The sequence below is a fragment of the Sebastes fasciatus genome, chromosome 13 (assembly GCF_043250625.1).
Source record: "Sebastes fasciatus isolate fSebFas1 chromosome 13, fSebFas1.pri, whole genome shotgun sequence".
Lineage (NCBI taxonomy): Eukaryota > Metazoa > Chordata > Actinopteri > Perciformes > Sebastidae > Sebastes > Sebastes fasciatus.
This window is the reverse complement of record NC_133807.1, coordinates 14,075,037-14,099,043: the sequence shown is the minus strand read 5'-3', so window position 1 is coordinate 14,099,043 and position 24,007 is coordinate 14,075,037. Positions and strand designations below refer to the sequence as shown.

At 40.3% G+C, this 24,007-nt stretch overlaps 3 protein-coding genes and 1 long non-coding RNA gene across 5 annotated transcripts; 1 reads left to right on the top strand and 3 right to left on the bottom strand.

The window, feature by feature from the left end:
• Positions 1-336: 336 nt before the first annotated feature.
• Positions 337-1,460, bottom strand: LOC141780430 (uncharacterized). The gene is made up of 3 exons (XR_012596653.1): positions 1,050-1,460; positions 797-934; positions 337-522 (listed from the first exon to the last, which is right to left on the bottom strand). It is a non-coding gene; the product is annotated as an uncharacterized LOC141780430 (long non-coding RNA).
• Positions 1,461-2,353: 893 nt separating this feature from the next.
• Positions 2,354-6,214, bottom strand: LOC141780427 (uncharacterized). The gene is made up of 4 exons (XM_074655645.1): positions 5,792-6,214; positions 3,776-3,940; positions 2,923-3,518; positions 2,354-2,831 (listed from the first exon to the last, which is right to left on the bottom strand). Exons 1-3 carry the CDS (start codon positions 5,871-5,873, stop codon positions 2,929-2,931), a joined length of 837 nt encoding a protein of 278 aa, XP_074511746.1. The 5' UTR covers positions 5,874-6,214; the 3' UTR covers positions 2,354-2,831; positions 2,923-2,928.
• Positions 6,215-6,442: 228 nt separating this feature from the next.
• On the top strand, positions 6,443-10,650 carry LOC141780428 (uncharacterized). 2 transcript variants are annotated; one of them, XM_074655647.1, is made up of 3 exons: positions 6,443-6,841; positions 6,916-7,203; positions 8,990-10,650. In XM_074655647.1, the coding sequence occupies exons 2-3, from the start codon at positions 6,972-6,974 to the stop codon at positions 9,286-9,288; spliced, it is 531 nt and encodes a 176-aa protein (XP_074511748.1). In that variant the 5' UTR covers positions 6,443-6,841; positions 6,916-6,971; the 3' UTR covers positions 9,289-10,650. The 2 variants fall into 2 exon arrangements, with proteins under 2 accessions (XP_074511748.1, XP_074511747.1); XM_074655646.1 differs by having other exon boundaries at positions 6,443-7,203.
• Positions 10,651-12,012: 1,362 nt separating this feature from the next.
• farsa (phenylalanyl-tRNA synthetase subunit alpha) lies at positions 12,013-23,553 on the bottom strand. Its single transcript, XM_074655683.1, has 13 exons — positions 22,793-23,553; positions 21,314-21,451; positions 21,022-21,120; positions 20,816-20,934; positions 18,482-18,574; positions 16,660-16,788; positions 16,456-16,571; positions 16,240-16,324; positions 15,379-15,478; positions 13,987-14,155; positions 13,633-13,710; positions 13,279-13,393; positions 12,013-12,511 (listed from the first exon to the last, which is right to left on the bottom strand). Exons 1-13 carry the CDS (start codon positions 22,937-22,939, stop codon positions 12,406-12,408), a joined length of 1,494 nt encoding a protein of 497 aa, XP_074511784.1. The 5' UTR covers positions 22,940-23,553; the 3' UTR covers positions 12,013-12,405.
• Positions 23,554-24,007: the final 454 nt, after the last annotated feature.

Sequence of the window (24,007 nt, the reverse complement as noted above, 5' to 3'; positions counted from 1 at the left end):
AGCTGATATTACATAACAAAACGCCTCAGTCAGATGAAAAGAAAAGGGTGGCAGGAATGCAAATACTAAAAGGTTTTTATAGCTGATACTTGAACTGTGAACAACGAAATGATAAGCATGTGCAAAAGTCACATGTCGGTCAGTCAAACAGAAGATAAAACACTATCAATATGGGAATTAATAACTCAATAATACTGTAGATGAACCTACATCCTACTTGGTACACATTGAATGTAACCTTCAACTGATTTACTATTGAAGAAGATTCATATTAACCAATGTCAGTATGAGACAGATCACAGGATCATTTTACATGTCTTGAGTTTTTGTTTTTATTTGACTGAATTGAACATGAGATCAGTCCACGTGTGTAAAGTGTGGAGCTGAAGGCGGTTCAGTGTGTTGAGTGGACTGCTGTGGTGCTGGAGCTTCCTCACATCATGACTGCTTGTGTGATGCTACTACTGGCTTTGTGTGGTTCGGTTGACGTCCACTCTCAGGGGCTCCAGGAAGAGTCCTGTCCTGTGAGATCAGAAACAAGTCAGGAATGTGGATCCATCTCTTGGTCTGCTGTCAGTTTCAATGTCTCCCAAACTTCAGCTATAATAATCATCTATGAAGACGAATTCATGTCTAAATAAATCTGCATTAGTCAGTAGTGTCACAGGTTATTTGAGTCTGGAGAACATTTGTTTGACACTATTGAAGCAATGGGACGTTATTAAAGAAGGTAGCCGTAAGAATCATTAACATGTTAGCTTTGACCAACTATTCCTTTAATGTGCAGCTTACTTACTCAGTCCACGAAAACAGAGTCGTTCACTTCTGTTCTGTCCGTCTTGTGGTCCGTCATCCATCTGACTCGGTCGGGAATCAGCATTTCTTCTTTGTCGTAAAGGAGCCGCTGAACTACAGGAACACTCAGTCTGAGTCTCTGTAAAATACAAATAAACAATGGTATTATATATACATATATATACATATATATATATATGTATATATAAACAGGTGTAGCATACAGTATATCTATGTAGCTAATTTCTCTTTACATAATAAAGTAGTTTATTCCAGATCATACGCCCCTTTTTGTCCACAGTGAACAGCAGCAGCTCAGGTGGTGGAGGAAGATAAGAGTAGAGAACAATAGATAATGATGAGTAAGAAAGACAAATCATCTCTGAACTTCTAAAGAATAATACATACAGTATGTAGCTAGTTTACACAATCTCATAGTCTTCATATTACAACCTATTTTAAGTCTCTTTCTTCACATGTCAGACGCTCACACTAACCTTTTCGGTCCGTAGTGAACAACAGTAACTCAGGTGGTTGAGTAATTTCAAGTTAAGATAAATAAAAAGGTCAGTAAGACAAGAAATCTTTGTTCATTTAATATTAGTTGATAAGTCAAACAAGTTATAACACATATTGCTTTCTCTAATTTATATTAAAAAGCTCATAATCACCTTTTTCGTCCGGAGTGAACAGCAGCAGCTCAGGTGGTGGAGTGAGAGAAGAGGAAATAAAGGCAAACATATATTTAGTAATCTTTGAATTATTATACTTTATAGACAAACAGAGTTACACAATAACATACATTACTTTCTCTGTCTCTATATTAGAGCATATTCTAAGTCACGTTCTTCACGTCAGATGCTTGTACTTACCTTCTTCTTCCATATAAAGTGAATGGACGTAGTTTAGTTTAGGTGGTGTTGTTAAATCCATGGTTGGTGGGTTGATCTCCAGGTTCTTCTGTAGGCGTTTAGCGTCAACGTGGAACTGATTCATGTATACGTCTGATGGAAGACGTTTGTTTTCTAATTGTTTTTAAAGCTTTCAACCCAATTTTGTTCTCTGTCACACAGTGTAGTGTCCGGTCCTGTCACTGTTGACCTGGGGAGGACAGCCACATGGAAGCTTCACCGGGAGGTTTAAGCCAACCAGATCCACCGTAGACTGTCCAGACCCCAGACCACTCAGCGGGAGTCACTACTGCTGTGATGAGAGAGATTGTGTTCATTTGAACAGAGTACCAAGAGGAAGAAGGAATCTGCCCTGCCAGTCGCAAAAGCTACATGACACGGGGTGTTTGGACAGCCCTGCCAGACGCAAGGGCTACCTGGGGCGTTGCCGGCCCTGCCAGACGCAAAGACCGGCCCTCAGGTGAAAGAAAAGTCGATCCAGCCGCCGTGCCAAAATGTCATACAAATATGCCTGAGTAGAAGACGTTACTTGGGGCATCTATAGCCCAGCCAGACGCAAAGGCCAACCCTAAAATCACTAGCCCAGCCAGACGCAAAGGCCATCCCTAAAATCACTAGCCCAGCCAGACGCAAAGGCCATCCCTAAAATCACTAGCCCAGCCTGACGCAAAGGCCATCCCTAAAATCACTAGCCCAGCCAGACGCAAAGGCCATCCCTAAAATCACTAGCCCAGCCTGACGCAAAGGCTAACCCTAAAATCACTAGCCCAGCCTGACGCAAAGGCCATCCCTAAAATCACTAGCCCAGCCTGACGCAAAGGCTAACCCTAAAATCACTAAACCCGGCCAGACGCAAAGGCCAACCCTAAAATCACTAGCCCAGCCAGACGCAAAGGCTAACCCTAAAATCACTAGCCCAGCCTGACGCAAAGGCTAACCCTAAAATCACTAGCCCAGCCAGACGCAAAGGCTAACCCTAAAATCACTAGCCCAGCCAGACGCAAAGGCTAACCCTAAAATCACTAGCCCAGCCAGACGCAAAGGCTATCCCTAGATCACCAGTCCAGCTAGACGCAGAGGCCAGTCGTCAGCGGTAGAGAGGCTGATGATGCTTCGGTGGGATACCTGTGTGATAGAGAGGAAGAGTAAATGTGAACATATACTGTCCTGATGGCTCTGATGGTTCCAGGAGAGGATTGTTAGCCGTGTAACTCACGTGGAGTTAGTATAGCTCCCCAGAGCACATCGACCTCTTGGCGGCCTGCTCCCCGTCGCGTTTCTCTTCCCTTCTTCTCCTTCTTCTCCTTCTGGAGGAGCCGAGGCCGGAAGACGAATGGGAGGAGAGGGGCCAAATGGTCCCAGCATCACCAGCACCAGACGGCTGCAGAAGAACACCAGGATGATTAACGATGAAATAAGTAGGAGGAGCATCAAGACGAGGAGCATCAAAAGGGGGCGCATGGGGATAAGTAAGAGGAAGAGCATTAAGATAAACAAGAGGAGCATGGGGATAAGCAAGAGGAAGAGCATCAAGATAACCAAGAGGAGCATGGGGATAAGCAAGAGGAAGAGCATCAAGATAACCAAGAGGAGCATGGGGATAAGCAAGAGGAGCATGGGGATAAGCAAGAAGAAGAGCATCAAGATAAGCATGGAGATCAGGATAATAAGCAGTATTAAAAGGATCATAATCATCATCCTGGTCCCTCCCAGCGTCTGGTGGTGGGAACTGCTCCAGTGGAGGAGAGGGAGGTCTGGCATCTTCATCTCTGGGAGGCTCAGCCACCTGAGGCACATCCTCATCGTCCACACCTGAGGGGGAAAAACGTATAAAAAGGTCACATTCTACCCTTTTATAAAACAGACTTCAATAGGAGACTCACAGCTTACCTAGTGAATCATTTTGACCATGTCAATTGCATGTATTTTTCCATGTACCTACACTAACTCAGCTATTCTCAACCACTGGGTAAACCACTTTACTATGTAGAGAAATAAGACAATCATTGTGATTCAGTTCTACTGCCGTTGGGCCACTCAAACCTGTGAAGACAAATCATCCCTCTCACCTTCTTCATCATCTGTGTGAGGCTCAGCCACCTCTTCGTCCAGACCAAGGAGACCAGGAAGGTCTATCTCTTGGTCCAGATCAAACAGGTCTTTATCCTCTAAACCAAGAAGACTGGGCAGGTCTTCATCACCCAGACCAAACAGACCAAGAAGGTCTTCATCGTCTGTGGGGAGGGGATAAAAAGGGTCACATCTGCACTTTTTAGGCATAAATCAGCCAAATTAATCCCATATACCTCCACTAACTGTGGATACTGTGCTGCAGGTGCATCACAAGCACCTTGTAGAAAAGCCACACAAGGTGCTACTACCACATTTAAAAGTAACACCAAATATTGTGCAGTTCTGCTGCTGCTATTTTTAATACATAACAGGATGAGAGTCATGCGATGCTGCATTCACGCTAGAAATAAGAATGACTCTTCATGCCACTTTTTCTATTAAAGCAACGTTATCATCTCATAAGTAACATACATGAATAAATATAGCAACACCACAATTTGAAAATACTCCATTACACGTCCTACATTCAAAAGCGTAGCACAGAAGTATTTTCAGCAAAATGGATCTAACGTATCAAAAGTCAAAGTATGTATTATGCAGCAGGATGTAAGTGATATATCACCACATATTATATTATTGGATTATTACCACTGATGCATTAACATGTAAACAGGTTTTGGTAAATGGCTGCATTTACATACATTCTGTGTAGTTTAATCTGTAGCAAGGCACCATGTTTTGTAATCTCATCACAAACAAAATCTTAATGTGCAAAGTAACTACAGCTGTCGGATAAATGTGGTGGAGTAAGAAGTATGGTATGTGCCTGATAAATGTGGTGGACAATAAATACTTATTGACATCCCCCCACCGTTTAACCCATTTTATACCAACATATTTAACATACAAGGAGTCCCAATGAGAAAATCTGTGTGTGCTGTATCTGTATCTGTGCCTGTCTCCATTATAATGACTGACAGAGTGACCAGAGCCCCCTGATATTGTGTGACACTTTAAATTAGGACCCAGGGCACACATGTCATCTATTTATTCTATTTTATCTATTTAAACTGCACAGGTTTGCTGCTTTTGACAGGGATCCCCTAAGACACCAATACTCTATAATAATACTAATAATATAATACTAAGAGGACGGATAATAATGCACACAGTTCACTTTCATAGACTAAGCTACTGGAGTTACCCTGCACTATACTGTATTTTTATATCTGGTATATTTTTTTTGTACTTTGTACTACTCACTTTCTTACTACCTTTTTACTAACATGTTTTGCACTATGGAACTGTGATGCTGGAAACTTGAATTTCTCTCTGGATCAATAAAGTTACTATCTATCTATCTATCTATTTATCTATCTATCTATCTATCTATCTACTCTGATATTAAAATGATTATTTTTTTATTATGTATTTCTCTTAATACATCCATGGATGCAGGACACGCACAGGCCTCTAATGAGGGAACCTCATGAACTCTGAATTTGAAATGATCCGGTAACAGCTGAGCATCAAGCATCATCACAGACTCTGTTTTGTTTTTTTACACCTGCTCGTATTTACGTCCTGACGTCATTAGCTCATCATCTTTACATCGTCTCCATGGTGATGGTGAACAAGAAAAACTGACTTTTTTGGCATTATTCGAAAAATGGCCCAGTAGCCATCTATTTTTTTTACCTAATCGTTGATAACAAATATGTCAAAAATTGATGCCCTCAAACCAAAACAACAGTGTTTTCATATCACTACACCATTATTAACACATTCTGCACTGGCCCCGGGGGAAATCTGCACATTTCTACCATTAAATATTCATCTTAAACCGAAAAAACAACATCAAAAAGTGTTTTTTTCCCACAATGTTCGACAAAATGTCTATTTTAAAATTCATCAATTTCAATTATTATTATTATTTTTCACACAACAAAATGTTTTGAGCATCTCAAGAAGATTAATTAATAAGTTCGGTGTGATATGAGAAGATGTCTCACCTTCCTGGTAGTTACAGGAGTCAGACCAGGAGATCTTCAGGTGCTCCTCCAAGAAGTTTAAAGATATTTCACACCTAGACATTCTCACTTTAACTAGAAAGTTAATTCCTCCTTCAGCTATCCAACAAATCTTTTTCCAGCAGAAGTTTCCAGTCGACTAGTTATCCAAAAGTTCAGCTTCCAGCAGACACATTTAGCATCGTTGTCAACTCCAGTCAAGTCCAAGAGCATAAATGATCAATTAAAAGGCCTCAGCTCTTATATAGCCTCGGGTCACGTCACCATTCTGTTGCCATGGCTATCACTGACGCACGTGCGTGAGTGAGAGAGATGATTGACAGCAAATGATGATATTAATTATTGGACTCCTGTGTGATTAGTATGATATTTCATTTCACTCTATAAAATACCAGAAACTCCTGTAGCACCTGAATGCGTCTACATGCTTATGATAAACACACTCTGTCATTATTGGTTTATTCATGCAAATTACAGAGACAAGCGCGCTCTCAATATTATCAATAGATTAATAATATGTTATTAATAATTATATTATAATTAATATAACTTTTTTTCCCGATTTTATTTTGTCATACACTACAGTCTATGGTTATACCTGAGGTAGTGAGGCCACATGTGATGTGGTTATACTGGACTGCATTATAAAGTAGTGTGTTCCTGCTATAACTCATCCACACCCTCGTTTCCCTTACATCAGGGAAACTCCTAACAACTTGGATCAGCATTAAGGACAAGATTGAGTTCCTACGAGGAGACTCCTCGGTAACTTGAGGGAATTAAGGACACGACGACAGCGGCCTGTATAAATAAGCCTGTGTGGGCAGAGTTGGAGCGGAGCTATAGATGGAGGAGTGGTCATAGTGGGCGGACCTGACAGTCTCTACCTGCTGGCAGACAGAGAGCGCATATCATCCTGCACCGAGGAGGACAGAGAGGAGGAGGCAGCTCCTGAACGCATCACACATAAAGACACCAACAGCTGAACTTATTCACTCAAACATTTGGATGGATTTAGAGCATCAAAATAAGGTTGGAAATGAAATGCAAAATTATTAAATGCTGTTACAAAATTTCGTTTTTCCTTACTCTTGTTTTCTTTGCAGGATTTGAGGAAGACAAAAACAAGTCACTCTCGGTTGGAATAATAAGTCATTTAATCATGGATGGCTATATTTCCACCGATCTGAACTCCACTTATGAAGCCCAGGTGTACCACCCGCTTTCCACGCCACTAGAGGACCCCCTGTACAGGCAGTTCAAGCCCCCAGTGAAGGACCTGATCCCTCTGCCTAAGACGGTGGTGTACCTGCTCATGGCTGTCATGGTGGTTGTTGGAGTTGCCTATGCTATTGTTGGACATCTCATCAAGGATCTGGCCATTGACATAGCAGGTATTGCCTTCTGTAATTTACAGTTTTATTCGAGTCAACCCACTATTTTAACATACAGTGAAATTAAGTGGATTTTTAAAAGAAATAGTGGAAATGAATAACTGTTTTTTGTTTACATTTTAAATTTTATTTATCATTATTGTAGTTCTATGGTACGAGTATTAGGGCCACATTGAGGGAAAAAAAAGAAATCTGAGATTTTGAGAATAAAGTCATAATATTATAAAGGAGTAATTTTCCGTGCCATTTTTTTTTTCGGAATATTGCGACTTTTTTTCTCGTAAAGTTACGACTTTATTCTCGTAATATTCCGACTTTTTTTTCTCCTAAAGTTATGACTTTATTCTCGGCATATTACTATTTTTTTTCTCGTAAAGTTATGACTTTATTCTCGTAATGTTACGACTTTCTTTCTCGTAAAGTTACAACTTTATTCTCGTAATATGACTTTTTTTCTCGTAAAGTTACAACTTTATTCTCGTAATATTACTATTTTTTTCTAGTAAAGTTACGATTTTCTTCTCGTTATATTACGACTTTTTTTCTCGTAAAGTTACAACTTTCTTTCTCGTAAAGTTATGACTTTATTCTCGTAATATTACTACTTTTTTTCTCGTAAAGTGATGACTTTATTCCCGTAATATGACTTTTTTTCTCGTAAAGTTATAACCTTATTCTCGTAATATTACTATTTTTTTCTAGTAAAGTTATGACTTTATTTTGTCATATTACTATTTTTTTCTCATAAAGTTATGACTTTATTCTCGTAATATGACTTTTTTTCTCGTAAAGTTACGACTATTCTCGTAATATGACTTTTTTTCTCATAAAGTTACGATTTTCTTCTCGTTATATTACGACTTTTTTTCTCGTAAAGTTACAACTTTCTTTCTCGTAAAGTTATGACTTTATTCTCGTAATATGACTTTTTTTCTCGTAAAGTTATGACTTTATTCTCGTAATATTACTACTTTTTTTCTCGTAAAGTGATGACTTTATTCCCGTAATATGACTTTTTTTCTCGTAAAGTTATAACCTTATTCTCGTAATATAATTTTTTTTCTCGTAAACTTTTGACTTTATTATCGTTATATTACAACTTTTTTCTCATACTATTATGACTTTATTCTGTAAATGTCAGATGTTTTTCCCTCAATGTGGTCCTAATACTCCGTAGTACATTTGCTCTTTGGCCCTCACTGCATTAGTCTTACAGTATATACTATATACTTAGACTATAAACTGTGTTACCTTCATCACAATGCTCAAATGTTTTGCGGCTCCAGAGAGATTTATTTGTATTTTTTTGCCTAAAATGGCTCTTTTGATAGTAAAGGTTGCTGACCCCTGCTCTAATATCTCATACAGGGTTTCAGTAGTTGTTGTTGGTCAAGACAAATGCGGCACACCTGGCTGCATAATAATAATTTAAGGACAGGGGGTAACCATGTCATGTGAAGTAGTGGAGTAATGTTACCTTTACATTAACACCACCAGTCATGTTCCAATCATGTGCATTTTATTTCAAATTGGATGTTATTTAAAGTGGATATTGTTCATACAATTGAACTGTATTTAGGTTGTATTTATGTATTTAATTTGAGCTACCCCATAGTCTACATATCCCCACTACAGAATTAGCCACTGAGGGGTTAGATAATGCCTTACTGATTTAAGATTTTATCTTTATCTTATTGTAAAGCATACTAAACTTCAGCAGCCATTGACCTCATACCCATTTATTATTGGTGGCATTAAATCTATAACCCCTGTCTCCCTTGTTTAGAATGCTTGTTGGGTCCGGTTGCCGATGAAGACAAGGACAAGGACAACAACCCGCAGCTCATAGCCGCCAGCCATCCTCCTGCAGTGCATCCATTTGCCCACAATGCCTTCCATGTGTGGGACCAGGACGACGTGGTCATCCCTCTGCACCATGAAGAGAGCCCCGCGAGCAGCCCGATGCTAATGCATGCCATGCCCTACATCCCCTCCTTCTTCCCACACTCACACAGCCCGACGAGTCACCACTCTCTGGCTTTCACCTGCAGCCCAGGGCCGATCAGAGAGATCAAGGAGCTCTGATTTTTTTACCAGGACCATGATCATGAACAAGCCTTGATGACTGGCAACCTTCCCTCTTACTCTTTTAAAAGTTTTTCTTATGCTACATGACTCAAGACTCTCTTTCACACATCACATCAACAGACAACTCAAAGCGAACATCCTGAGAAGGGGAACTCCAAGGACAAAAGGGATTACTGGAGAAGGTCTCTGGATATTGTCTCCGTGTGCCTGAGCTTCATAGAGAAAGCTGTTGGACATGCTAGATTAAGTTTAATAAAGCTCAGCAAGTGGCTGTAAGACCATATGAGAGTGGAGCTACCATATGTTCAGTGTGGGTGACTTGTGTTTGTACTGGCAGCAAAAGAGATCTTTCTTTTTGAGTGTAAAGTGCGTCTTATTTGTGGAACTTGCTGGTGGATTTTCCGTCACTTTTGTGCACATTATGCTCTGCAAAAAGGCACAGGAGATCAGACTGTTGCTGGGGGTTACTTCATTATCTCTTGTCAACAAAGCTGATTCCAACCAGCTGGCCGTCTCACACACTTGAGTAAAATGTTATTTCAAGACACCGAGGGATTAGTTTAAGAGGAAGACTTAACGGAGTTCCAGCAATTCAACATGTACACAACACGACTCCTAATCCTGCGGCCTTAACTGCAGGTGTCACACGCACTCGTGGATTCCCCCTGTGTGGCATGCACAGCCCGCCAGCGCAGCTTATAGCACAAAAGGTATACATTATGTGCTGGGAAAGTGAGCTAATTTCTCATTTAATACCAGCTCACAGCAACTCTCTAGACGTCAATTTACATTTAATCTAAATCAAGTTTGAAATCACAACTTATTTTTCAGCTTTGGTTTGGCTTCTTTAATCAATTCTCAACTAAATTTTAATGCAATATTTAAAGCTCCTGATTGGCCTAAAACATATTTTAAATGCAGAACAAAATCCAAAATAGTGAGTGATCTACTTGTGTTTAGTTTATTTTTCCAAACAGTAGGAAAGAGCTAACCTATAGACTGAGGTGAAAAGATTCTGAGAAGTTTGGATCTTTTGGCAGACTGAAAGAAACTCCTCTTGTCTAGCCAATGTCATGTGGTCAGTTGTCAAAGCAGGAGCTTAGGAAGTTAATTTGGGCACTGAACTGTCTCTGAACTTGAGTCTGGATATGAGATGAACTGTATTGAACTTGTGTTTTAAGATGAAATTGTATAAGTATATAAAAATCATTACAAGGGATGAATGATTACACGGGGATCAAATGGAAGTAAAATGATGTATTTCAACGTATTTCCATTTCAAGATGTGTCCACACATTCTTAGAAACGTCTATAAAGCAATAATATAAAGTCAACTGTAATCCCACGTCCTTAGAATTACAAACAAATCTAAGATCTTCCACAACATATGACCTTTGAATTATAAATTTGTATCTGCGATCTGAGTGGTTTTCAGATATTGAGGTTCAAAGGTTTCACATCCTAAAACCTTAAAGATACTCTAAATATATCAAATCTAAGTACCATCATATATTTTTTAGTTTTCTAGATCAGGTGCTATGGCACAATTGTAAACAAAGTAAAGAAGAAAGAAGAAGAAGAAGAAGAAGAAGAAGAACAAATGTCCCCACTTACTGATTATGCCTTCTCTCTTGATTTTACATGTGTTACCTCTTTGCTGTTGTCCCTCTATGGTGTTTCTTTGCAGGTCTCTTTTTTATACTACCACATTTACTTGTACTTTGTTGCCTGGACAAGCTCGGTTCATCACAGTCATGTCGTCATGGTGTGTCTGCTGCAGTAGTTATAAACAGACAAGCAACAGATCACTAAAATGTTCCTCAACTAGCAGCTCGAAAACTGTTAAAATAGACCTTTTTTCATAGCAGACATTTTGGCTTGTCATAGGAGGAACCGCTCAGGTGGAATCAATAACATTAACGATGACTGAGCTCCATGAAGTGTCCCAGTAAACTATTCCCGTGAGGCAGCATGCTCAATACCAGGGCCTCCATCATTATTAAAGGACCCATATCGTGCTCATTTTCAGGTTCATACTTGTATTTTGTGTTTCTAATAGAACATGTTTACATGCTGTAATGTTCAAAAAACACATTATTTTCCTCGTACTGTCAGCCTGAATATACCTGTATTTACCCTCTGTCTGAAACGTTCCATTTTAGTGCATTTCAATGGAATTGCAACGGAATAGCGTTGCTAGGCAACATCTTTGGTCCATGATTACTTCCTGTCAGCTGATGTTATTACATACACTGCAACAGGAAATAAACTGGGACACATTTAGAATGTTTACGTTTAAAACCGTGTTTAAATGGTCTAAATATTGTATATTTGTGACATGTATCAGTGTCTGATAAAATCATCAAACCTTCTGAGTGCACACTATTGTCTTCAGCGTCTGTCACAGAGCAGTGAGGTAAAGAGGCAGGACTTGGTTGGTCCTCCTGTGTTCATTCTCAACGCTGACTGACTTTGCAGGTAGCGTGATTTTTCACGTGATTATTTTTCACGTGATTATACAGAAGAAGAAGAAAAGAAAACATACATATTAATATTATATTCCATTTCTGCCAATAGATCCCCCTAAAAGCTGCACACTATTCCTTTATTAGTGAAAAATAGTGTCATGTAAATAACTTCTTTAAAAAAGTAAAAAAAGTCAGATAGAACCTTAGATCATAATATGACACGTTTACAAAAACAAACAAGTCAGGTTGCATTGGTATTTGGAAAAAAAAAACTTTTTATTGAACCTCTGTCACATTCCTAAAGTAGTATTTTTCCTGTACAAATAGGTCATTTTCTGTCGTAACTGGGCCAGGGTGATGTAAAGGGAAAAAGCTGTTCTTAGTATGGAACAAAGTCAGCACTCACACGGATGTTTTACATGGCAGCAGAGTATTAAGTTCATACAAAGGCTGCTCCGCTATGTGTTGAAAGCCCTTACTGTGGTCTGTCTGAGGGTGTTGTATGGAGTAAAACAGACCCTCTTTCTGCTTTCAGACCAGCTGGTTTTACTGGCTGAGCTCCGACTAGCAGGAACAACTAGAGTGAGATGTAGAAATGCGGTGCCCCGTGGTAAAGGTAAGGTGGATGATGAAGGTTGGGTGAGCTTCAGGACTCCAGTCGACATATGGGGCTGTCATAGACCATCTGCAGGTTCACCTTGTGTCCCACCAGCTCCCTGATGTTGTTGATGCCGTATTTAATCATGGTGGGCCTGCGGGTCAGAGGAGAAGGCTGAGTGAGCATAACGTGACAGAGTGTGCTGTGTTGCGTCTATTTCCAGGTCTGACAGGTCAGAGCAGAAACACAGGGTTCGTTGGAACAGGGAGGATTACTCAGCGTGGATTATAAAGCAGTTTACTCACTCCGTAGTCATTAGCCGTGACAGTTTCCCCCAGTTAAAACTCAAGATTTAAAACCCAAAGTATTCTCTCTACCATAAGCAGTATGTGTGTGACCACCAAATGACTCGTATGGTGAGGTTTAATACAGAGGAGTATTTGTGGAATCAAATAAAAAAATGTCCTGGCGAATATATATATCTAAACAATGTATATGCCTTGTAGCAATGGGATTTTGACTGGCTGTATAAAGCCAATACAATGACATATAGTTTATAATCTAACATGAAATAATTCCAATAAATAATGTTAATAGTAAATTTAAATCTAAACAGGAATAATCCTCTTCAAAACCATAAAGCTAAGTATCTGAGATGCAGGTCAGATGTGAGCTCAGGACTGATGACGTCTACAGACAGACTGAATCACACACCTTTAATCCTTAAATGGAAAGAGATTAACAACAAAGTATAGTTTGCACAGACATACAGCTGTGCTCCCGTTATCAAACGCCGACATGGCTGTAAAAATAAAATGCAGGTCAGTTATGATCTTTCAAAACTCAGTGAGCCACTGAACACAGATTCAGTAATCTCTGTGTATGTAGTAATAGATTCAGTATTCAGTCCTGTGTGTTCACCTTTCCAGAGACAGTCCCCAGGCGATGACAGACACGTCCTCAGGGAGACCCATGGGCAGCAGCATCTCTGGTCTGAAGACCCCAGAGTTCCCTATTTCCACCCACTTTTTCAGTCCTGTATCCAGACAAATTATACACAGTTGGTGGAACAACCAAAACCACAAAAACAGCACCAGACAGAAATTGAGAATATAGGATTACAAGTTTTAAGGCTTGCTGGCAAACTAACAGATAGAACAGTTGCAATACCATTATTTTAGGAAACTCTGTAGTCATAGATGGAAAACAGCAGCCAGTTAATCTGACAGAGCATCGATGGTAGTAGATTATCTACTTAGAGGGTTTGTACTATACCTTCATGGAAGCTAAACACCTCCATGCTGGGCTCTGTGTACGGGTTGTAAGCAGGCTTGAAGCGGAGCTTGGTCATTCCTATAAAGGAAACAAGAAAGGCTGGATTAATGGGGCTAGAAATAAACATCTGAAGAACACAAACAACAATCAACAAAACTTGTCAAAGTGTTATTATCTTGTCTGTGTTTCATGCATTTGGTTAAACAATCTAGTTTGCAGTAATACTGAGGTGTTATGATTGTGTCTATTTTCATCTTTCATGCATAATAACCCCTCAGGAACATATTTATAGCCCTTATAAGGCCATTTAACTGAGTTCTTGACTGTTATTTTCCATTCACAGTGTCTGCTGACCTAGTTTAGTGAAGAACTCATGCAGGATGCCCATGAGGTCACCCAGTGTGAGTCCGTAGTCGGCCACCACGCCCTCTATCTGGTGGAACTCGGCCAGATGGGTGGCATCCAAGGTCTCGTTCCTGAACACCCGGTCGATGGAGAAGTACTTGGCAGGGGTGAACTTCTCCTGGTGGATAAGTGGACATGAGGGTGTGAGATGGAGATAGAGATAGAGAGAAGAGGTCTATGGTTAATGACAACACACCGCTACATGATCAAAAGTATGTGGATGCCTGAACGTTACACCCATGTGATTGGTGAGCAATCTTTAACAGCCTCAACTCTTCTGGGACGGCTTTTCACCAGAGTTTGGAACCTGTCTGCAGGGATTTGCTCCCTTTCAGGTACAAGAGCATTACTGAGGTCGGTCATATTGCCTGGCGCGCAGTCGGCGTCCCAGTTCATCCCTAAGATGAGTCCAAAAAGACGGTGGTGGAGTGCTTGCAGGGTACGACTTAATATGCAGTCAAAAAACAGATCCTGGTGTTCTTGAAGAAAAAAAACAGGGATGAAACCTTCAAACAGCTACAAAAAATAAAACTTCTATTCCTGCTGCTGTGAGTGTCTGAAATTGAGGAGTCTCACAGCCAGAGGAAAGAAGCTGCTCTCTGGTCTGCTGGTACGACAGCAAATACTTCTGTATCTCCTGCCAGACAGCAGCAGGGTACCCAGGGTGCAGCAGGGTACCCAGGGGGTTGCTGGGTGGTTATTGTCTTTTAATATCCTTTGGGCTCCGTGCAGGCACATTTTTAAGGACATGTTTGAAAACATTTTCTCAATCCTCTTAGTATTTATTTTGTGAACTTGACAAGCCATGTATGTGAGGTAGGTATTAGGGGCTGGGGGAAAAAAAATCCATACAGCATAGTATCACGATACACGGATGTCAAGTATCGATCATTTATTACCGGTATATAAACTAGTAACCTCTTAATCCGCCGCTATTCTGTCTTTCAGAGGTTGTAGTGGGTTTTATAGCTAGAGTGATACTGGTATCATATGAAACTAGAAAAAATAAGGAATCCATTGGTACCAACCACGTTATACTAGCTTGTCGGGAAGAACACTAAATAACGCTCCAATCTTCCGCTAAATTTTGGCGAGGAAAAACTGGCATGGCCATTGCCAATGGGGTCCCTTGACCTCTGACCTCAAGATATGTGAATGAAAACTCTGAAATTAACAGAGTGAAAACTATATTTTATTAGATAAAACAGATGTTGACAAACAGTTGATAAAAGGTAATAAATCACAATATATCTTATCGCATAATGCAAAATGTTTAAAATCACAATAAGATCATATCGTTCCTGAACATTTGAACTAGTGCGTGCTTTATGTGCAACTCACCTGTTGTGCCAGTTTATACAACATGCGTGCGCTGACTGCTGTAGTGTGGGTGCGGAGGATGTTCTTCTGAGCCTCCTCTATCTTCCAGTCATATTTGTACCTGAAGAACAGAAGCAGCATGTTAGAGGATAATGTCACACGCTTTGTTGAAAGCTGATTAAACGGGAAAATCTGTCTCCTTTTATGTGGATGTCCGATCAGTGTTGATGTTAAATGAAGTTAATCGAAGCAATAAATTCCTAAGTGCTGCTAAATTGAGTGAGAAAGCTGAGTTCTCCTGCTGCAAAATATGTTGTTCTTCCTGTTCCGGCACCGTCGTTTGACATCACAGTGACGTAGTTGGATGCAAGGATAAACTACAGACTATTTTAGCCTTCGATATCTAGTCTCCGCCTCTAGGAGGCGCGTTTGCTCATAAACAGAACTTCCCTGTTCTCTTTGCTTGTATTGCAAACTAGAAAAACTGTATTTCCAACGGCAAAAATGGCATCCCAAAATATGAGTGCAGAGGATGTTATGGACGAGGATACATCTAACGGTGTTTTGGCTGACTCTGATATTCAGCCATATTTATTGGAGTCAGAGTATACGGCCAAAGAGATGCAGCGGAGAGAGGCAGAGTCTGTATTAGCCGTTCAAGACGATATGGCCTGCGGGGACCTTGGAGGTCAGAAGCTCACGTGCAATGCATCATGGTAAATGTAGGCACTGCTGGTACGGCTCCGTGAGCACGAGAGCTCAGCTTTCTGGGTCTATAAAGCACGCACTGAGGAAGTTATTGCTTCAAATCGACACCGATTGGACATCCACATAAAAGCTGCCAAAGTTTTGCCTTTAATTTTCCTTGTGATTGTGTCTCACCCTTGTGAGCCATAGCCTCCCTCCGTGTGGACCTTCTTCACTCTCTCCAGGTAGTCCTGGGGGAACTCATGGGCGAGTGCCGGGTCTGAAATAAGATGTTAGGAGTAAATGATCATCAAAAGACACTTGGATACAACTAAAGTGTGACTCAGAGAGAGAAATGCCGACACACACACACACACACACACACACACACACACACACACAGGGCCTCACCAGACAGGAAGAAGGTGTCGTGCTGGTCTCTGGCCGGGTGCTGCTGGGGCTGGAACAGGGAGTCAAAGTTCCAGAAAGAGCTCTCTATGAAGTTGTTGGTCGGCATCTCTGTGAAGCTACAGGAGGCACACACTTCATTTTCTGTGGGGTTTTTTATGTGTGAAATGTTTTTTTTGTTTCACTCTTCTATTTGCAGCCACTCACCCCATCTCTAGGAAGATCTGCCTGAACTGTGTTCGCACCTTCAGCAGCGGGTGCAAGTGACCACAGTCAGGGGCCACGCCCATGGCCTCGAAGTTGTACGGCTTAAATTTCTTCTCCTTCCAGCTGCCACTGCAACAAAACACAAGCAAGGTTAAAGAAGAGAAAGGACTGACTGCAGCTTCGACTTCTGCTGTTTCAATAAACTACAGCATCCCTGCTTCTTTATAGTCAGGTTTCCACAATACATAATCTCCCAATCTCTCCAAATTCATTTAAGCATGTTTAATCTGAGCTGACATGAGCATCAGATCTATGGCGTGCACAGTCAGCACAGAGAAGTAAAAGCAGTATCATTTGAATATTTGGCCAGGAACATCTGGATGCTGCTTTTAGCTAAATCCCCTCTATAATATGATTTCATGCAAACCGTTTCATTCTGTTTGCATTTTAATGCTTCATCCTGAAAATATATATATAAAATTATAAAACGAAAATATAAGATTAATTATTTATCCTTGTTTCCTTTATTTCAAAGTATCTCACAAGAACAGTGACTATTACTGGGGTGGCCAATTTAACATGTTAAATAAGGCTTTGTCAATGAAAAGGTGTAGGTTTGCATGGCTGGTTTAATTTCTCATCAGAAAAGCAGCACAAAAGAGAGAATAATAATAATCTCATAATCTCAAGAGCATTAAGAACGTTTAATATAAATCAACATTATGTCACAATCATTTTGTTCTGCCCTGCCTTTAGGACAAAGTCCCCATCTTTGGACACGTCCCCTTTTTAGGGCGGAGGTTTCTCTGTGTCCTCTGTCTGAGGTCCTGCACTCCGTCACTGACAGACAGAGGAGGGCAGACGGGACACATTTTATAGTAGTATTAAAGGGATAGTTCGGGTGTTTTGAAGTGGGCTTGTATGAGGTACTTATCCATAGTCAGTGTATTACCTACAGTAGATGGCGGTCGGCACGCCTCCAGTTTGGAGAAACAGACAGGAGTACCATCAAGGGAGCAAAGCAATGTACTGCTGTGGATGGGGGCAGCAGCAAAATGTATTTTAGACACCTAAAAGAAAGGCTCACCTAAAATAAATCATTATCAGTTTAACTCTACGCTATATTTAGAATGTTTTCTCAGCTTTACCTTGCTGTGAGACAGCTATACAGTCTATGTTTCCGACGGGGAACTGAAGCCGTTACCTATGCTCTCGCCAAAGCCACCAGACTCCATTGAAAAAAACTGTAATTTTTTACTGGTTTTCACAGGTGTTACTGGTCAACTGCTGCATCCATTGGTTAGTTTGTTTGTGTTATTGTGTGACTTTGGTGAATCCGAACTAACCAAAGTCACACAATAACACAAACAAACTACATGATTGAGGCAGCGGTAGGCCAGGAACTCCTGTGTTCTGCGAGGTAGAATTACAGGTGTTTTCAATGGAGTCTGGTGGCTTTGAAGAGAGCATAGAGGGATACAACGGCTTCAGTTCTCCATTGGAAAGGGCTGTGATGGCAAGGTAAAGCAGTGAAAATATTCTAAATATAGTGTACACTTAAACTGATATTGATTTTTTTAGGTGGTTACAATATGTTTTGCTGCTGCCCCCGTCCACAGAAGTACATTACTTTGCTCCCGTGCGGTAACTCCTGTGTGCTTCTCCAAACCGGGGGCATGCCGACTCCCATCGACTGTAAATAATACACTGACTATGGATAAGTACCTCATATAATCCCACTTCAAGACACCCGAATTATCCCTTTAAGCAGACAACAGCAAAATATTTTAAATTAGACTAAATAAGTAGCAGCGGTACTCACTTGGCAATCATCTCAGGCGTGAGCTCCGTCTCCTGTTTGGTGATGGTGGTGCTGAAGGAGCTGCCCTTAGTGATCCAGTACGACTTCACCGTCCTAAACACACAAGTTAAAATCACTTCAAACAACCATAAAGATACTGTGAGTGGCTTATTGTTAGAGGTGATCCCCTGCATGAATATAACATATGATATATGTTACAGAGCGAGGGACCAGATGGATGTTTTAATTGTTATGTGAAACAGATTCAACTGTATGGTAGTGTTCGCTGGCGCTGTATTGAACTGCATGATGACAACGTTTCTAATATTTTTTTCCCGTGAAACCTAATAACAAATCTGATCCCGACTGTTTTTCTGTAGAGCCTCATGTCATTATGAATATAGGTCATGAGAATGACGTATTTGGTTCCTTGTTTTTTATTCTCATTGGTCAATATTTCCTGATAATATCTTCCATCAGGATGCTTAGTTAGATCAGCTTAGTACATCTGTAGTACATAGTACATAGTACAGCTGCCAGTTTATGAGAGATTACTTTCTGAGTAAGAGGATTTTGGAAGAAAATGATCCCTGCTATCAATCCAGACTAGATTTTAGTAGGTTAACACCAAAACAAAAGTATTTTGAATAATTAGATATCAGCGACAGCAGATTGAAGCAGATTGAAAGTCTTTTCACTACATTTTATGCATCAGCTTCTTCACATCTGCAAAGAAGAGACTTCTACACAAGTCTAGAGTTGTAATAAAGAAATGGGTTAAACACATACTGGCCTTCTAGCCTGACTAGCTGTACGTTGAGCTAAACAAAGTAAATCTACTGGATATTCACTGTTCACCCAAAAGACCTTCCCCGTACCTCACGAAACCACACGGTACATTCTTGAGCAAAACCCTGTAGCAACTGATAATGTAATAATCAGCAAATAATGTATGAAAACCATGAACGCATAACGTAATAACAGTTTTGTGCATAATGTAATAATGAGAAAATTATTACACTATAAACTAAGTAAAAATAATAATGTAATAAATTCAGCACAATGTGAAATAATTGAAAACTAAGAATTACCGCCTTGCGGTTGTACGCCTCCACCAACCAGTCAAGTTGCAGTTTACATCCATGTCTGTCCAAAACTGTCATCACTTCATTTTATCCGGTTAGACATTTGTGTCAAAATGTCATAATTGTCGTATGAATTCTTGAGTCCAAGCGGATGTTTGTGCTGAATTTGAAGAAATTCCCAAGAGACGCTCATGAGATATTGCATTCACGAGAAACGGGACGGACAACCCGAAAACATAATGCCTCTGACTACGGGCGGCTGACGCTGGCGTGGAGGCACAAAAAGAGTTCTCTCCTTGTCTTCTTGAAGCAGAGGAACCCTTCTAGTTTTACATGACACAAGTGGAGTCCTTAATTTAAAGCAACTGAACTTTGTTTCCCCCCTCAGACAAAGCTTTCAAAAAGGCGCCTCCTCACCCCCTCTTAGTTTACTTGTTTAGTTTCGCTCATTTCCTGAATGTCTATGGGATCATGATTATGTTATTTGATCCCATAGACTCTCAACAATTAAGCCAAGATGGCCTAATATTGCTGTTTGACATTACAGTAACGTTAATCTGTTCAAAGTGTGCATGCAAATTAAATGTATTTTCACGTTTTTGAACTCTCACTAGATTGTAGCCCCACTAGTTATTAAATGAATTATTACATTACGCGTAGTTGTTACATTATGAGTATAGACTACAGACTCTTATAGTAAAAATTTATTTATAGAACCTGCATTTACCGTCTCCTTAAGGTTTTTGGGATGATAGAAGCATATCACATGCAGGTTTAATAATTATTCTAATATGAAATGGCACCATATTCCAAACATTTATCCAGTTAATCGTTTTACTCTCTGCATTGTCACGGTTTATCTACTATCCACTTTACTTGCTCTACTTGGAACAATTTAACTGTTTCAGTAAAATACAGAAATGGAAGGATCCCGATCTAAATCCCATTCACAAAGCGTCTGCCAGCATCTGATGAAATGTTGCTCATCCACAGCACTCACAGAAGCCAAGAAGCAATCCCATATTCCTGGCACACTCAGGTCTCATGAGGAGTTACATAATGAATGCTGGTAGCAGAAGCAGGATGTATCAGAAAGATTACAATCACTTCTCTGTTCCACCAACAGACTGGTGGTAGTGTAATTGTATGATCCCAGCCTCATGCTGACTTGTGGAAGACAACCACAGAGCCACAACAAACCTTCTACTGCCACCTACTGGTAGACACAGGAACACAATCACCACTAGTGTATAAAGGTGTGTGGACTTACACTTCAGAAAGCAGCTTCCTCTTCTTCAGCTCGTTCTTCTCTTTCTCCTCCAGCTGAGAGGTGCTGCCTTTCTGTACCAGCAGCAGCTTCTCTCTGACCTGGTCCTCTATGCTCTCCACCTGGGGGCCCACACATAACCACACATTATTCAGAATGGGGATCACAAAAGGCCTTCGTAACAGAGTTGATATAAAGTTAACACGTACAGTCCTGAATATCCGTGGGCCGCCCTCGTGTGCCTTGTCTACTCTGATCCACTTGTTGGACATGGCCTTGCTGAAGCCGATCTTCCCAAAGGACAGTTTCTGCACGGGGACAAACACAGAGGCACAACGTCAGTGAAACATTTTTTTTTTAAGAGCAGCTATCTTTCCCCTTTATGTTTACACCTGAACCAAAACCAGGCTGAATGTTCCCACCTGTTTCTTTTTACCATTCCAGCCCTACAGGTGATGTATGTGTGTGGTCGACCTGACCTGTCCCACCCGTAACACTCACCATGAGCTCGCTCTGAGCCAGACCCTCCAGCGGGATGGAGCTGAAGACCCGGGCTTCTTGGCTGCCCTGCTCGGCTATCTCCGTGCCCTCATCCAACAGCTCCCAGTGCTTGGAGGAGCGCTGCTCGGCTGAGATTAACTGGACACCGAAGGAACAAAACATGACTGTCAGCTCGTTTGACTGAGACTTAAACAGTGTTAAGTTCATTTGAAAATGTTTGCATCAAAGACTGTAGCAGTGGGGGAGAAATTGAAGGTCGATTTGTTCACTGGGGGAGTTTTGTTCAACAACAAATGCTAATTATTTTAGCCCCTGGCTTTGAATTTAAAGAGGACCTTTTAAGCTTTTTGGCGCTTTTTCCTTTTCCTTTAGTGTGTTATGTAGTTTCTGCAAAGTTTCAAAGCCCAAAGTCCACGCCAAAGGGAGTTACTCTCCCCCACAGAAACACTGCTCCTGAACTGAAATGCAAGTTCCTCACCACATCCTATTTGCTCATAGTCGTTATAATCAATCAATCTATCATACTTTATTTTTCTAGCACCTTTCATACAGGTTAGTGCAATTCAATATGCTTTACAGATGACTGAAGAAGCCATTAATAAGACAACAAATAAAGAACCGATTTGAGACGGCACAGGATAAAGACAAATTAAAAAATAAGACCATTAAAGAGGACCTATTATGCTTTTTCCCCTTTCCTTTAGTCTGTTGCATATTTTTTTTGCATGTAAAATGTCTGCAAAGTTTCAAAGCCCAAAGTCAACGGCAAAGGGAGTTACTTTCCCCCACAGAAACACTGCTCTTGAACTGCCTGAAACACCTTGATCGAAGTCTCGCCTTCTCTTCCGTAACGTGGTGATGTCACCAAGTAACACAGGTGCATAACACCTGCCTAGCGGCTAGTTTCCTCAAAAACAAAGATAGTTACAGCGGAGCTGGAGCAGAGTCCGAAGAGTTTGGTTCGGTTGACCAATCACAACAGAGTGGGTCAGCTGTTCATGAGACACCACCAGCATGGTTCATTAGACATTTGAGACATACAGTAAACTGCATTGGTTTTATCAAAAATTAGTTTTCAGTTATATAACAGAGCAACAGACACTGTGTTGTGGGATTCCCTCTTGATGGATCTGCAACATGCTACTTATTTATACTTGCAGGTCCCATGTGTCCCTGTTGGTATCAAAGGAAAAGCAGGACAATAACAATGCAATCTCTGCTATCACATACACACAGTGTCAATATCTGATATTGATGTTTAAAAGACATGGAAAAGTGCATTATAGTGCATAATAGGTGACCTTTAATATTCATACTAGCTGGCTAAATGGACTTCACTGCATGTCACACATAGTGGAGTTAAGTAAACCTGTCCGTCCACACAGCTCTGACTCTTTAATGTTGCATCAGTCACACTGAATGAACAGTGTTGACGGTGACAGTCTGACATCCGGTGACGCTCAGCTCAGATAAACTCACGTCTCCCAGAGCCTGCAGACTCTTCACGGCTCCGACGATGACCTGGTGGTCCACCCCGAGGCTGGTCGACACTTCGAGGCTGTCCACACCGTCGTCCACCTTCTCAATCCGCCGGAGGAGCGTCTCCAACACGCCGGTATCCGCCATGCTGGAGCTCTGCGAAACAACGAGAGAGAGACCGGATGTGACGTCGCGTACTACCAAAAGGCCGAATGTACTGTAGTAAACGAGACGACAGAAACAGGTGGAAGTGGATTACCGTAAATACTATAGTTAATGTGCCCTTTTAGTCTTATTTTGAAACAACTTTTTTGAATTTTAGAATATAATAATTTCAGTTTTCAGCTATATATTTATAATCTTTCCATTCCATTAGCAAAACGTTTTATTTATAAATGCAAATGTACACGTAAAGCCGAATTAAATGGTATTTACAAAGGTCAAACAGGACTTTGACTGGATTCATTTAATTTTAGTATGTGAAAGTCATAGAAATTCGTGTGAAATTCAGTGACCCTGATGAAGACCTATGTTGGTCGCAACATGTTGGTCATTTTAAACAATTATTGCCATGTAAAATAAAGGCATTAATATTATTATAATAATTTCAGTTTGCAGCTATATATTTATAATCTTTCCATTCCATTAGCAAAACATTTTATTTATAAATGCAAAAAACACATGTAAATAATTGTGCAATTGTGCAATAATTATATAATTATCTGATGGACTCTTTGTGCAATCATCTGTCAAAACTGTCATCTCAATATACATATTGTATTTTTATATTTTATATTGTATTATCTTTTATATTTCTTTATATTTATATTGCACTCTTTTTTTATTGTATTATCTTTTCATTAGCAACTATGGGATTGTCACAATCTAATTTCGTTGTACTACACAATGACAATAAAGGGCTTGAATCTTAAAGCCTAATTACATTTATGAAGGGTCAAACAGAACTTTGACTTGATTCATTTCATTTTTGTATGTGAAAGTCAGAAATTTGCATTTTGTTTTATGTCTTTATATGAAATGTAACTCTTCCCTTTTTTAAACAGTATTCCGTCACGAATATATGCAGCCTCAGAAGCCTGGAAATATGTTATTTCATAATTTATCTTTCTTGGATATAAAATATAATTCATAATAGTTTTGCCACTTTCTAATAAGATATTCTGTATAAGTTGCAAATAATGGATTTATTAATGG